The sequence below is a fragment of the Alligator sinensis genome, unplaced genomic scaffold (assembly GCF_000455745.1).
Source record: "Alligator sinensis unplaced genomic scaffold, ASM45574v1 scaffold74_2, whole genome shotgun sequence".
Lineage (NCBI taxonomy): Eukaryota > Metazoa > Chordata > Crocodylia > Alligatoridae > Alligator > Alligator sinensis.
Window position 1 is genome coordinate 1,163,613 of NW_005841931.1, and position 16,308 is coordinate 1,179,920.

General features: G+C 40.0%; 1 protein-coding gene across 1 annotated transcript in view; it reads left to right on the forward strand.

Moving 5' to 3' along the window:
- Positions 1 to 16,308, forward strand: part of GNPTAB (N-acetylglucosamine-1-phosphate transferase subunits alpha and beta) — a 98,115-nt gene that overhangs the window by 47,319 nt on the left and 34,488 nt on the right. Inside the window, exons 11-15 of the mRNA XM_025198926.1 lie at positions 3,113 to 3,236; positions 6,024 to 6,227; positions 12,696 to 13,834; positions 15,337 to 15,536; positions 15,793 to 16,012. Coding sequence (XP_025054711.1) covers positions 3,113 to 3,236; positions 6,024 to 6,227; positions 12,696 to 13,834; positions 15,337 to 15,536; positions 15,793 to 16,012 — 1,887 coding nt within the window. The remainder of the gene's footprint in view (positions 1 to 3,112; positions 3,237 to 6,023; positions 6,228 to 12,695; positions 13,835 to 15,336; positions 15,537 to 15,792; positions 16,013 to 16,308) is intronic.

Genomic DNA, 16,308 nt, shown 5'->3' on the forward strand with positions numbered 1-16,308 from the left:
TCTGATACTGCAAGTACTTTCTGCATGAATTGGCAGAAAGTATCTTGATTGATGTCATTAGTCTGACCAATCCAAAAAATTGCAGCCTATTTTATTTCTTTAGGAATACACATCATGGACAGATGTTCACTTGGAGCTGTTTCAAAAGGGAGCATGCAGCCGCTGTTGCAATCTAACTGCTACATGTGCACAGTAGTCTGTAGCAATACAAATGGGCTAAATGGGTCTACATTTAACCCTGCTTCATCCAGCAGTTTCTTGCATGTATCCCTACAGTGACAGCTGCTGCGCACTTCCATCCAGTAGCTCCCCCTCTTCTCTTGAAAAACTCTTCTAAGTGAATCTTTGTAAAATTGTACAGCTGCCCAGGAACTTGTTAAAAAAAAGGATCAGAAATAGGAAAAACATGTAACAAAACTAACTCTAAATAAGTTATAAAAGTTTAAAACACTGGGAAGATTCTTTTGCAGTACCCATTCGGTCCCACACATGGTATTTAAGTGTTAGTTTATTTTCTGTTGCTGTCACCCCTTTGCTGCATGTTGCTTTTCTGTTTCACAGAGATTAAAAAATGAAGGGGAATGCAGTTTTATTTTGCTTGTGAATTCCTTTTGTATGGGAAACTTGTTTGAGACGGTAGACTTAGTAGTTCTTGATAGCACTGAGATTAGATAATTGCTGAATCAGTCTGCATTTTACATTTCTTATTCATCACTTCTCCAAGTACCGAAAACACTGTCAGGGCCTATCACTGAGGTATACCACCTTTCCTAAACCTGTAGCAATTTATAGCCTATCAGCACTTTAGCAACAGTTATATTTAGGCTAGACAACCATGCTAGGACCATGGAACAGCCATGTTTAAATGCAGTTGTATTAGCAACTAGTATACAATCCTAGGCTTGGAAGGAACCTCAGAGGAGGTCATCTAGTCCAGCCCTCTGCTCAAAGCAGGACCATCCCCAACTAGATCATCCCAGCCAAAGCTTTGTCTAGGTGGGTCTTGAAAACCTCCAAGGATGGAGCTTCCACCACCTCTCTGGGTAACCTGTTCCACCGCTTTACTACCCTGCTGGGGAGAAAGTTCTTCCTAATATCTAACCTAAACTTCCCTTGCTGCAACTTGAGGCCATTGCCCCTTGTTCTGTCATCTACCACCACTGAAAACAGTCTAGCTCCATCCTTCAGGTGGTTGAAGGCTGCTATTCAATTCCCCTCAGTCTTCTCTTCTCTAGACTAAATAAGACCAGTTCCCTCAGTCTTTCTTCAGAAGTCATGCCCCGCAGCCAGAGACGATCCTAGCAGGGTGCGAGGGCTGGGGCAACTCAGCCTGTGTGGGGCCTGAACGCAAAGAAGCTGGCAGGGGGCGGGGGAGGGGCAAGTGGCCGGATGCAAAGCTGACTGAGTCACAAGCACTAGGCGGGCCCTGCAGGAGGGGCCGCGGCCGCTCTGCCTGGCTCAACGATGCCCCCCAAAGCTCAGGGCCTGGGGCGGTTGCCGTGATTCTACCACCCACCCCCTGGGACAGCCCTGCCCCCAGCACCCTCACCATTTTCATTGCCCTCCAATGGACTCTCCAGTTTGTCCCCATCCTTTCTGTAGTGGGGGGCCCAAAACTGAACACAGCACTCCAGATGTGGCCTCACCAGCACTGAATAGAGGAGAATAATCACTTCCCTTGACCTGCTGGCAGTACACCTACCAATGCAGTGCAGTATGCCATTAGCTTTCTTGGCAACAAGGGCACACTGCTGGCTCATATTCAGCTAATTGTCCACTGTAACCCCCAGGTCCTTTTCTGCAGAGGTGCTGTGCAGTCAGTCAGCCCCCAGCCTGTGCCGGTGCATTGAATTGTTCCGTCCTAAGTGCAGAACTTTGCACTTGTCCTTGTTGAACCTCATGAGATTTCTGTTGGCCCAATCCTCTAATTTGTCTAGGTCACTCTGAATTTTAGCCCTACCCTCACTACTCCCCCAGCTTGGTGTCATCTGCAGACTTTCTGAGGCTGTACACTATGCCATCTTCCAGGTCATTGATGAAGATACAGAAGTCCAAAAACAAACTTAGCCTCAGAACCAACCACTAGGGCACTCCACTTGATACCGGCTGCCAAATAGACATTGAGCCTTTGGTTAGTACCCTCTGAGCTCAATGTCTGAGCCAGTTTTCTTTCAACCTTACAGTCCATTCATCCAGCCCGTACTTCCCTAGTTTGCCTGCGAGAATGTTGCAGTCTCCTGCAACATTCTCGGAGGCAAACTAGTATCATTTCATCTATAGGTTAGGTGTGCGCTAACCTTTTGGTGGGAGAAAACTTTATTATTATTTGTATTTGTTTGTGATCCTATTACATAACAAAATGAGACAGTTCTGCCTGTGGTCTAAAGAAAGAGGATGGCAGGAGAAGAGGCTCAGAGGGTAAAGTGACTTGCCCTTGGTCACACAGCAGTCTGGTAGCAAATATGAGGTTTCTGTCTCCCAATCTAGTATTACTGTTCCGTCAGTTGACCATGATGCTGATGTGACTTTAGCTGAAATTTTGTTTTATGATACCTACTTGCTCTGTAGCTTTCACAGCTGGGACCACATTGTAAAATTCTTGGGAGAGGGATCTGAGAATAAAAGTGCTTAGTTTTTTATGATTTTTAAACAAAATACTTTTCCTACATTATTTTATCCTAGAAATTCTTGGAAACATTAAACTCCTAGATGGTAAGGTTCTTAGTGATAAGTACGCTAGTTGCACTTGTGCTTGTTACACCTATGGCTAGTTGACAGCACCAGGAAACACCAAGTGTATTATTTTAGACTTCCCTCGTTTTATCTTCTAAAAGATCAAGTGTCTAACAGTCATTTGAATACAATCTATGGAAATGAAAAGAATGGTAGGGAATCAGGAAGTTGCTTGACAGTCTTTTCATGTGAGCCTTAATTTTTCCCGCTGAAAGGGAATAATACTTTCACTTCTGGGTGCTGAGGATGATTAGTATTTCTAAAGCACTATGCACAGGTAAGTGTTGACTAATTCAGTATATATTGTGAGGCAAACTAAATTTACTTTTATATGACTGCTAATTTTGACAAAAAACCTGATCATGTAATACTATTCTAGGTTTACTTGACTTGGCCTGTTCCAAACTGTGCTGAGGGATGTCCTGGCTCATGGATTAAAGATGGTTACTGTGATAAAGCCTGTAATAATTCAGCTTGTGATTGGGATGGAGGCGATTGCATTGGTAAGAGGGCAAATTTAGATTTACAAACAAGTTAAATTTACTTTTATCATTTAAAATTAAAAGGATTATCCTATAACTAAGAAAAGTGTTTCTTAGAAAAATACAAAAAAAACTGGTCTGGCTTATAGATATATAGTTAGTTGCTTGAGGGAAATAATATTGCAAACTAATATATAAGATAATAAGGAAATCATGCTTCATGTACCATATTTAACTAGATGAGAATAGATTTTTGGATCTTATTGCCTGTCTTTGCACAGCAGGCCTGATAGTAGTAAAATATTAGTTTTACCAATGAATAAATGTTTTGTTGTCAGGAGGCACAAAGGGGGGGGAGAGAAATAAATAAGTACTAGAATCACTTTCAGACCCCAATTACAAGTTAAGGTAAGATTATAAGGATTAATAATGGCATTTTGCATATGTTTAAAACTATGGCTTATCTCTGATATCACAGACTCAGTGTTATATGTGTAAGTATTAAATTAAAATCTGATTTTGGTAATATCAGAGTAGTAATACAAAGCATACTTAGTAAAGTGTTAGTATATTGAATTACAACACTATTTTTAGAAGATGTTATCTGTATTTTAACACTCTAAATACAGATGACTTTATTACATAAAAGTTGTTCAAAAATCTTTAGGGGACTGGGGCCCATGACTTATGAGGAGAGACTGAGAGAACTGGGCTTATTTAGTCTGCACAAGAGAAAACTAAAGGGGGATTTAATAGCAGCCTTCAGTTACCTGAAAAGTGTTTGGTTCCTAAGAGGATGGAGCTAGACTGTTCTCAGTGGTGGCAGATGACAGAACAAGGAGCAATGGTCTCAAGTTGCAGCAAGGAAAATTTAGGTTGGGTATTAGAAATAACCATTTGGAAAATGGCTAATTACCATTTCTATAAAATGTTGCAGCTCACTTTCAATTTGATTTTTTTCTAACTTTTGCTCTCAACCATTGGATCCTGTCACACTTTTGTCTGAAAAACTAACAAATGCTTTAATGTTAAATACTTTTATTATTGTTTTTTATGGCTATTTAGATTTACCAAATGCTTTGATGAGGGGTATCAACATAATTGCCATTACTAAAATCAGGTTTAACAAGATTCATCTATTTATTACCAGAACTTCTCATATACACCACACTATCTGTTTCCTACTTTATGATACACATCCTTAAAGCACTTGCAGGTGGCTATCCTAAATCCCTATAGCATCTGAGAATTGAGAAATAGCTATTCTTTTCTTTGTTTTTCTTTGTCATAATTCTTCAGTCTTCTTACGGGATTTTTTGGCAACAGGAGTTAGAGAATATTTAGGAACAGTTGCATGAGCACTACTTAGAGGGTTTTGAAAATAAGTTGGAATGCAGTACAAAGATATTCTTCCTAAAAAGTGTGGATAGATTTCTAATTGCCAATCTCTGATATTTAGAACTGATCTTAAAAATGGATATAAGGGGCTTTCAGCAGGGAGACATAAAACAAAGGCATATGGAGTTGCTTTAAAATAGATTTCAAATTAGAGAAAGGAATGAGAAGAGCTGTAACTTTGGATTTTTTTTGTCTTCTGCAAACCCCCCCCCCCCCCAAAGTCTTGCCCAAGACCGTTATAATCAGATGTTCACATTTTATATTAAGATCTTTCCAGTTCAATGTTTGTGGTCTTTAGTGCCTGAGGAGCTCAAAAGTAGCAACTAGTTATTTAAATGAAAGTATGGAGTTAAATAAACGGCCTGTATTTGGGGGTGGGGGCGAACCTGTATGTTGGTGCATTTTCTTAAACAGATGGACTTGTTGTTAGACTTTGGCCCATAAAGGTCCATACAGATTTACAAAGTAGGTGAACCTTTTCCTCTCTGTTTTAAAATAATTTAGGTGTTTTTGCTGGCCCAGAAAGTCTGCTTAGATTTCCCACTGGTTTACAGGAGGCAAGCCAGCATATCTTAATGTAAGGTAATTACTAGGGGTGTGCGAAACAAGCCATATTTGATTTGGATGCAGCCTAAATCAGGGACAGAGATTCGATTCATTGATTCAGATTACTGTCCCGATTTGATTCAGCCGAATCCGAATATGAAGATTCGATGATTTGGCCATAGACATGGCTTTAAATATTTTTTTCTACATACCTCAAGGTACCAGACGTGACTCGTGAACGCTGAGATGCTGGGGTGGATGGAGCAACCCACAGGAGCATGAGCTTCCCCCCCACATGCTCAGCGGTGGACCATCCCTACCCCTCCTGGCTCAGTGATTGGCCGTGGGGGAACCCCGGGTGCCCCCACAGATCCAGGAGGCACCAGTTAACGAGCTGGGAGGCTTGGGGGGGGGGCAGTCCCCCGTACGCTTCACCATGGATGTGGAAGTGCTTCTGGTCTGCTTCCAGGTCTGCCGCTGAGTGCACTGGGGAACCCACCCCCCGCGCTCCCATGGGATGCTCCATCCACCACAGCATCTCAGTGCTGACAAGCCACCTGGTACCTTGAGGTATGTAGAAAAACATTTAAAGCTGTGTCTATGTCCAAATCATTGAATCTCTCCAAATCAATTCAGAGGGTTCCGATTCGATTTGAAGAGATTAAAAGGTCTCCTGATTAGATTCGGCCATGGAATTGGGCCGAATCTCCACCAAATGGAATCAGCGACCGAAGCACACAACTCTAGTAATTGCTGCTTATGGTTTTTCTGCCTAACTCTGGAAAACAAGATTTAAAATGATAGTGGAACTTAACCTATCCCTGAAGGAAAGTCTCAGTGGACTCTGCTTTCTCTTTTCTTTAGGTAACAGTGGAAGTAGCCGTTATGTTGCTGGCGGTGGTGGAGTTGGAGGAGCAGGGAATGGTCCACCCTGGCAATTTGGCGCAGGAATAAGTGGAGTTTCATACTGCAATCAAGGCTGTGCTAATTCCTGGCTAGCTGATAAATTTTGTGACCAGGCATGCAATGTTCTTTTTTGTGGATTTGATGCTGGTGACTGCGGGCAAGGTATGTTAAGCACATCATTGATAATCTTTCTGTAAGTATTTATAACAAATTATCCTTTTTTACTTTGTGGCTATTCTCTGTGGAGTTCCATTCTGCAACCCTTTGTAGAATTGTGGGAAAGGAGCTGTGACTATGTTACCAGTTTAGGAAAATGTCAGAGGGCGATTCTTATTTAGACCAATCCAAACGTTAAAATATGTTTTTGGTTGATTTTATTTTTTTTCAGGTAGTTATTTATTGTGCTTGGCGAGAAATGTACAATTTTGAAGCCATGGGAAAAAATGGCAATTTTTGGGAAAAATCGAAATATACACATTATTTATTTTCTTAGCACCCTTTACAGATTGAAATTCACTTTACTCCTTTAAGAACGTAAAATGTATTATGTATAATTTGATTTGCTCATAAAATTATCATGTTTGGTATATTTATTACATTTAAAAACAGTTTATTCAGACAGTAATTACACATTTACTAATTTACTTTAAAATGTTTTTAATTTTTGTTACAAATGGACAGCTACAAGCTGCTGAACTCTAAGGAACCTAGCATCTCTTAGTTTTTGCCAGTTTATGAGAAGCAGGCAAAAATTAAAGTTGAAAAAAGAAGAAACCATCAACATTGTAGTAAAACAAAGGCAGTTGTTATGTATTCTGGACTTAGTCTCCTCCACAGTGTCAAGCAGTTACAGAAAACAGTCATTTTAAAAAAAGAGCTGAGAAAAAAAGGACCCCCCCTCCCCGACTCATTGAATACGAGTTTTGCTACATGAAACTTTGTCTAATTAGTCTCATTTTCTGAGCTGTCCACTATCAGCAGTTTCTGCTTCTTCTGATCCTTCATTTTTATCATCTTCATGGACTTCTGAAAACTGAAGGTTTGCCCTGAGTGAGACAAGCTTCTCTACTCTTTCACATCTTAGTTTATTTCTTGAGTTGGTTTGAGTATTTCTAAACATAGACCAGTTTCCTTCATATGCTGCAGAAGATGGAGGAATCTGAAGCAGGCGAGAAGCAAGAGGAGTCAGAGGCTGTGTCGTGCAAAGGCCTTGCCACCATGTTGCAGGAGGGATATGCTTGGCAGAGTCCCAGATTGCATTCCTGGACCAAATACCTGAAGGTTTTGTATTCTGTAACATTTGAAAATACCTTTCCAACATCAAGTCCTAAGTCTGTTACTTATTTTGTAATCTAGTCAAATGCAGTAGCAGTGCTATCATCACTGACATTTCCACTTTTGAATCTTGGATCCAAGAGATTTGCAGTGGCATGAATTGATTGGCAACAAAATTCTTCCCGTCTGTTAATAAAGTCTTTCAGTTTTCTTTCTTCTGTACTTGTAAGCGGAGATGCACTTAGATTCTCAAAAACAGTTGATTTTACCTGGGCCATTTGGTAAGGAACATCTGACAAAAGTGCACTCTGATTCAGAGGCAGTGATTGCTGAAGAAATTGGCTTTAGCATCTTCAGGGAGTTCTGCAGCTGAACCCAGAAGACATCCTCATCAAGTACAGCGTTCCTTACGCTTCTGGGTACTTTAAGATCCTCAGTTATTACTATTTCTTGAAGAGTGGCTTTGTTTTTCAGTAAGCTTTCAAATGAGATCACCACTCCACCCCATCTAGTTTTACTACAGAGTTTGAGTGTCACTATTTTATTCTTTGCATTCTTTTCTTCCTGATTCTTAAAGACTGCAGCTACAGTATGAGTAACTTTTACATGTTTTATATCTTCTTTTGCTCTTCTATAGATCTTTTGCAGAGTGTCCAACTTCACAATGTTATTAGGAAGCAAGTTTAGCCCATGGGATGCACATCCTATTGCAGTAATAAGTGGATATTTATCCATTATGATCTCCCATGCTGCTTTCATGTTACTTGCATTGTCAGTCAGCAAAGCAAATACTTTACCACTCCCAATCTTCTATAAGACTTCACATATTTTACTACTGATATATTCTGCAGTATGCCTGTTTCTTTCCTGTTTCAATGCTTCTGTAAAAAAACTGGTTGAGGTGTTGTTAAAAACTGGTTGGGGTGTTATCACAAATTTTATGATTCCTTCTACCCGCACATTTGTCCATCCATCTGTAAGTACTGCAAGACACTGCTTCATTGATTTTTTCCTTGCACAGATTGCATTACATGTTCATACTCTAACTCTAAAAGAGGCTTGCTCAAAGGATGTCTGCTGGGCAAATGGTATTATGGTCTTAGTAATTTAAAAGCTTCCTGCCAGTATGCATTTTCAGTTATTGACAATGGCGTCTCAGAAGAATGTCAGAAAGAGCTACTTTCACTTTCATCATCATGATCTACCTCCTCCTCACTTACACCCATGACTGATTTTTTTAATGAGGACACTTCTTACATATAAGGATGTGTTTGGTCATGTTTAGTAACATTTGGAAATCCATATTTCATTAGACTTTTTTTTCCTCAGTATAACTTGCAGTATGGAAATGCTTTCATATGCTAGAAGTTGGTCACACCATTTTGCTGAGGGAGAAAAAAGAAAAATGTAATTTAGTGGCTGGCTTATGTATATAAACACTAAACTACAGCATGTACAAATTTAGTAATGGATGGAGGAAAGGCCTCCTCAGAGTTATCTGTGAACAACTTCCCTGCCTCACCTCACCGCTAAGTTTGGGTGATTTGTCACAAAACATCAGATTAGTAGGAATTCAATTCTGAATTACATAGGTTATGAAAATATACTAATGCAGCTAAAATATAGCTGAATTCAGAGAAATTTAAACTCTTACCTTTCAGTAAAGAAGTATACTTTCTTTCAACTCCTTTGTACTGCTTCTGTACTTCTGCAGATCTGAAGGTCACAAGGCGAGGAGGAGGCAGGTTCCTTCCAACTCCAAAACCTTTAGATTTGCTCTGTCTCCTCTCCTGAGGCCTTTGAGCAAGCAGGGCATTAAGCTCCTTGTTTCTGATCTCTATGGAAATGAATGGACGCTGCTGCCAGTGTCCACTTCCAGTCCTTTGAGGCCTAGTCAGGAGGACAGGAGCAGATCCACCAACCTCTAGATCAGAAGTCAACAGTAGAGGAAGTGCACAATCAAAGAAAGCACTGAATCCTTCCGTCTCTTGTGAAAATGGCAGTGCCCCGTGGGGACAGAAATGCACCTTGCTCTTCCATTTGAGAGTTGTACTGTACTGTTTCTCCTCGGTGTACAGGAATTGTAGTGCTCTGGTACTGCAGATAGTCTTTAAAAAGTCTTCCTATTACATAGTTATTAGAAAATGTTTTGGGGGAGTAAAGGGTAGCAATATAGGAAAACTTTGTCTTAAACATTTTATTCATCATTCTAAAAGAAAATATTTCATAAGAGGGTTTTTTAAATTTTCTTCCAAATGTTCAATTTTTCCATTTTTTCAGAAAAAAACAAAAAACGTCCTCAGAAAAAGATGGGGGGGAAAACGGGTTTTTTTCCAAATGTTTCTGGTTTTTTTCCGGGCCTTCACATCTCTGTGCTTAGATAAGGTACTTGGTTCTGTACAGAACCCAGAATATTTAAGTCTTTGTTTCAAGAAGCTTGCATGTTACAGGAGAAAATACACTTAAATGGTATGTGAAAACTAAAGTTAGCAGTGAAAATGAGGTACCAGAGCAGCTAAGACATCTTGGTACAGCTGCAGAGGCATGAATTTCAACTTGCTCTGAGCTAATGCTTAAGTCTGTCTACAGCTTACCCAGTTATTAACAGATATTTCTGCTTCTAGTGGTTGTCCATACACACATCTTCACTGTGGGTATGAATTTGATCAGATAGCTCAGGCATTTGATTACAGCCTTTTTATCTGATTGATACCCATATGGTGCTTCACAGACCCATTCTTCCTAGTCCTCCAAGTAGTGTATTTGAAGATTTGTAGGTTTAAAAGGTGAGGATGTCAAATACAAGGAGAGGGAGGAAAAACATGTGAAGACAAAAACAGGAGCAAGCTACAGAAGACAGTGTGGAAGGAGCACAGCAGTTCAAGGAGGTACCCAGGAATGAACACACACAGGTGCTGGTGGAATGGAGCAATGGAAGTCCATAAATGTGAATGTAAGAATTTAAAATTTGCTATGAAAAAACAGAAGAAATTCATGGAGTGCCAGGTACACATCAAGCCATTGATTTACTACCCCTTAAGCCTGATGATCCAGCCAGTTTTCCATCCATCCAATCCATACTTCCTTAACTTGCTTGCAAGAATGTTGTGGGAGACCATATCAAAAGCCTTGCTAAAGTCAAGGTATATCGCATCCAGAGAAACAGTCATTTCTTCATAGAAGGCAATCTGGTTGGTCAGGCATGACTTGGCCTTGGTGAATCCATGCTGATTGTTCCTGACCACCTTCTTCTCCTCCACATGCTTAGAAGTGGATTCCTTGAAGAACTGCACCATGATTTTTCCAGGGACTGAGGTGAGACTGACCAGTCTGTAGTTTCCCAGATCCTCCTTCTTCCCTTTCTTAATGATGAGCAGTATATTTGCCCTTCTCCAGTCATCTGGGCACTTTCCCAATTGCCACAAGTTTTCAAAGATAATGGCCAGCATCTCTGCAATCGTATCAGCCAACAACCTTAGCAGAACCTTTGGCTGCATTGCATCTGGCCCCGTGGACTTGTACACGTCCAACTTTTCTAACTAGTCCCTAATCTGTTCTTTCGCCACTGGCTTCTCACCTCCTCCCCAAACTGTGCTGCCAGATATAGTAGTCTGGTGGCTGACCTTGCCTTGAAGACTGAGGATAAAGAGACTTTGAATACTTTAACCTTTTCTGCATCGTCTGTTACTAGGTTGCCTCTGCCATTCAGTAAGGGATCCACGCTTTCCCTGATCTTCCTTTTGTTGCTAACATACTTGCAGAAACCCTTCTTATTACTCTTCACATCCCTTGCTAGCTGCAACTCCAGTTGCACTTTGGCCTTCCTGATTTCATACCTGCATGCCTGAGCAATACTTTTATACTCCTTCCTAGTCATTTGTCCAAGTTTTCATTTCTTGTCAGATTCCTTTTTGTTCTTTATCTTACTGAAGATTTCCCTAAGACAAGCTGGTCTTCTGCCATACTTGATAGTTTTCCTGAGCATTGGGTTGGTTTGTTTCTCCGCACTCAGTAAGGTTTCTTTAAAATACACCCAACTCTCCTAGACTCCTCTGTCTCTCTCAAACTGTCCTCTGAGGGGAGGTTCCCTGAGCAAATCGAAGTCTTCTTTTATGAAGTCCGCAGTCCTTACTCTGTTGCTCTCTTTCCTTCCTTTTCTCAGAATTCTGCAGTCAATCATCTTGTCACTGCTGCCCAAGTTGCCATCCACTTCTGCATTCCCCACTAAGTCTTTCCTGTGTGAGCAGCTGGTCAAGAAGAGCACAGTCCCTAGTTGGCTTCTCCAGCACTTGCACCAGGAAGTTGTCCCCAACACTCTCCAAAAACTGCCTGCACACTGCTATGTTGCCTTCCCAGCAGATGTCAGGGTGATTTGAAGTCCCCCATCAAAACCAGGATCTGTGATCAGGAAAATTCTGCTAGCTGTTTAAAGAAAGCCTCATCCACCTCATCCTCTTAGTCTGGTGGTCTATAACAGTCACCCACCACAACATCACCCTTGTTGCTCTCCCCTCTGACCCTGACCCAGAGACTTTCAGCAGGCCTGTCTCCAGTTTCCTACTGGAGTAGTGGAACCAGAGATTACTGATACACTAGAAAGTTTGCGGTTTTTTGCTGTAAGGAGAGAGCAGCAAGCAGAAGTAGAAGGCAGTGGTTGGAAGTGGGGTTTTAAGAAAGTGAGACAAGTAGAGTAAGACAGTCAGGTACTGTACATTATGAGGGCAGTGAAGTTATCTATAATGACGGTATTTTGACTATTTTGTTTTTTTAAGTTTGCAACCAAAATATGGTAAAGTACTATAGGTCCTGCTAAACCAGGGGCAGGCAATTATTTCGGGCGGAGGGCTGCTTACTGAATTTTGGCAAGCCATTGAGGGCTGCACGACAAGCAGCCTGGGGCAGGTAATTATTACTTTTCTAAATTTTTTAGGGGCCCCTGTGGGCCAGATAGAATGGGCTGGTGGGCCACATCTGGCCTGCGGGCCACATTTTTCCCACCCCTGCTCTAAACAATCATGGAGCTATTTTTAAATGTGGCCAAAGCATGGTTTTGTAGATATCTGTGTTGAACTACAACTAAAATAGAGGGACTATTAATGGACTACAAAAACACCAAAATAAATAATTAATGCAGTAGCTTTATAAACATCACTGGAATGAATAAGTTGATAAGTCTCAGTATATCCAACATGGTGATATGTTATTCAGAGTACATGAATTAGAATAATTGGTAGTAATTGTAAGTATAGTTTTGGAGCTTGCTCATTACTGATAGTCTCTCTACTGCTGGACAAGTCATTACAAAAAAAGTGGCAGAATGTGAGCTAATGGGAACTCTTCATTTTATTTTTCCAGATCACTTTGATGAGTTGTACAAGGTGACTCTCCAACTTAATCAGACTACTTATGTTATTCCGAAAGGTGAATACCTGCCCTATTTCAGCTTTGTTGAAATAGCCAAGAAAGGAATTGAGGGTGCATATAGTGATAATCCAGTTATACGTCATGCTTCTGTTGCCAACAAATGGAAAACTATCCACCTGATAATGCATAGTGGAATGAATGCAACTGTGATCTATTTTAATCTTACATTTCTAAATAAAAATGATGAAGAGTTTAAAATGCAGATAGCTGTTGAGGTTGATACTAGAGAGGAACCAAAATTAAACACAACTACCTCACAGAAATCTGACACTTACCTGAAAACTACAACTTCAATACCTGAAGCTGAAATGATTTTTGAGGATATTCCTGAAGAAAAACGCTTTCCAAGAATCAAGAAACATCCAAATGGCACATCAGAGGGTTTTCATCAAAACATGGTAATACCTCTAGTAAATGTGTCTTTCCTCCCTGAAGATATTCAGCTGGCTTTGCAAGACCTGGATTTAAAGCTAGAAAATGGTGACCTCACTCAGAAAGGATACAATCTGTCAAAGGCTGCCCTTTTGAGATCTTTTCAAATGTTACCTACTGTTAAAAAAGATGTAATAACAGAAATTCAAAAGCTGGAAATAAAGGACAATGGTGCTGGTTTAAAAGACCAAAAAAACCTTACTAATCAGCAAAAACCTGGTAACGATTTAAATGGAGGCAAAAAAGAAGTTACAATTAAAATGCATGATGTAGTTCCTTCAGAATTGATGCCTACAAAGAGTACTTTTGTGCCACTGAACATAAATGGTCAGTTTCAGTTAAAATCCATTTCTAAAACAAAGCTTGACTCAATGCCTTTAACCCAAAATGTGGGAAATAAACCTGGATCTCGAGAAAAAATACTGAATGCACTCATACTAAAGGAAACTTATAAGTCAAAAGATACTGGGAATGTGGAGGCTGCTGAAAAGCCTGATGGAATGGAAATAAACCCAGGTCATGACCAAATAGATACAAAAGGCAAAGCTTTTCCAGGAAGAAAACTACAGTATTATGCTGGAAGTGATCGAGGCTTTTTGCCATGGGAAAAAAGAAAGTATTTCCAAGATCTTCTTGATGTAAGTATCCTAATTGCATCCACAAAATAGAACTTGTAGCTTCAAAAGATTTGTTAGATTTGCTTATCTGCATTATTTAATGAGATACTGTTAAGATAAAAATTGTATAAAACCATTCTTACCGCTATTTGACAGATTTTTTTAAAATCTAATTTACTTTACTTTCTTTTTACTGCTAGTTTCATTTACTTTCTGTACTTCTAGTTGGATGGTGAAAAATGACTGGTCTAATTCACTTCTTTCTCTAGTTGTCTTTTAAAAAGTCAGATTCAGTTCCTACTTTAATGAAGTGCCACTAGGCTGCAACTCAGATTTGTAGCACTGCCAGGGGGTTGAACTGATCCTCATTTAAATTCTGTGGGCGTGTCTACACGATATTAATGCGACACAATTAAACTTTGGCACAGTTCGGGCTGGAGTTTATTCCTCCTGGGCATAGCATTTACACGTGCACTGAGGACTACAGAATTCTAAGCCAGGGCAGCGCAGCCCCAGCGAGCAGGGATTCTGGGGGTTTAGCTCTCCAGCCTGGAGCCGTTTCCCCCCCTGCCCAGCCCCCCAGCATAACACGCTACGGAAGGGCTGGCTGGGGCACAGGGGTGCTATAGTACAGAGCTAGTCAGCAGGCAGCTGTAAATAACGCTATTGTAGGATAGTACTTCTGTTGGGAAGTACTATCCTATGGCAGAGTTGGTTAGTTTACTGCAGTATGTGTAGTAGTGCACATGTAGATGCTGCTGCTTTACTGCAGAGCTAATTAGTCAACACTACAGTAGTCTCGTGTAGATGCACCGTATATGTGAAGACTTAGTTCATTTCTATATAAATCTAATCTATTAAAAAATGCAATCTCTATTTTGAATCTATATGCTACATTGAGTGCCTTTTCTAGTAAGTCAACCAAAAACTAATATGAAGAACAGATCAAGCGAATATGTAGAAAACACTCTTCCATATGCTCATCCCAAAATTTTTGGCAGGGTATCTCCTGAAGGGAAGGACATGGCAGCCCTACAGACCTATTTGGCTAAGACTGATCCTTACAGCTTTCAAGCCGTAGAGATGCTGCATTTAAAATTTAAGCTCTCTTTATTTTCATTTGAGCTTAATCTTTGATTGCACTCTATTTAAGAAGATTGTTTTTACATTCAGGGGATCAGATCTTGTTAACTCAGTGCATAATCAGAAAAAGAAATGTGTGATTATAAATAAGTCCCTTAGCAGATGGTGGTTTTAATTGGGCTTTTGTTTTTAAGCTGTATCAAGTTAAATAAAATTCTGTACGTCATTCCTTATTGTGATAAGGACATAAGGATGAGGCCACATTTTAAATCCTTAAGATGTTCTTTTTGAACAAGAACATGTTAAAACTGCTGTCATATTTTTCAGGTATTGTAAAAAGCTTGGCATGTCCCTGGAAATGTCAGTCTGCATCTGGGTTTAATGGATTAATGTTTGTGTTTCTGATAACATACATCTGGTATATGCCTGTCATTATTTAGGAAGAAGAGGCATTACTTAAACAGATGTCCTACCTTACTGATGGTAAACAAACTGGGAGGCATCTGAAAGATACGTTTGCCGATTCTCTTCGATATGTAAATAAACTTCTAAACAGTAAATTTGGATTTACATCCCGAAAAGTCCCTGCTCATATGCCTCACATGATTGACCGCACTGTTATGCAAGAGCTACAGGACATGTAAGTATGCTTTTGTTTGAAACAAAGTGAAAGAAAAACTGGAGCTGGTGCAATTCTTTTCTTCTGTGTTTGCACAGTTGAATTTATTGCTGTGTATTGACGGCTTGTTGTAAAACAGTGTGAAATGGGAAAGAAAGCATGTCTTTATGGGACAGCAGTGCTAAGATAAGTGTTCTTTGGGGAGCTTTTCTGTTAAGGTATGTTTTGCTGTTTGAAGTGTCAGAATAGGAAACTGATTTTTATTTGATTTGGACAGGTTTCCTGAGGAATTTGACAAGACATCATTTCACAAAGTGCGGCACTCGGAAGATATGCAGTTTGCTTTTTCATATTTCTATTATCTCATGAGTGCAGTTCAGCCACTGAATGTTTCTCAGATTTTTGATGAAGTTGATACAGATCAGTCAGGCATTTTGTCTGACAGGGAGATTCGTACATTGGCCACACGAATCCATGAACTGCCCTTGAGTTTGCAGGTACATTTTATTTTCCAATATAGTTACCACACAGGAAAAACAAATCTTTACTCTTTGCTGGAACTCTGTTAAAAGTTTAAACGTACAATGGAATTTTAATGTATGCTTTTTTCCAATTTAGGTAAAATAATACTGATGTTTTAGGTGTACTTGAAGAGCAGTTCATCATCCTTTGAATTGAATGGAGTGTTTAGCTTGCATATGTTATACTATGCAAAATGACTTATTCTTTACCTCAGGGCTGTCCAACTTATAGTTCACAAAGTGTTAAGCTGTGGCCTGCAGACTCCAAGCAC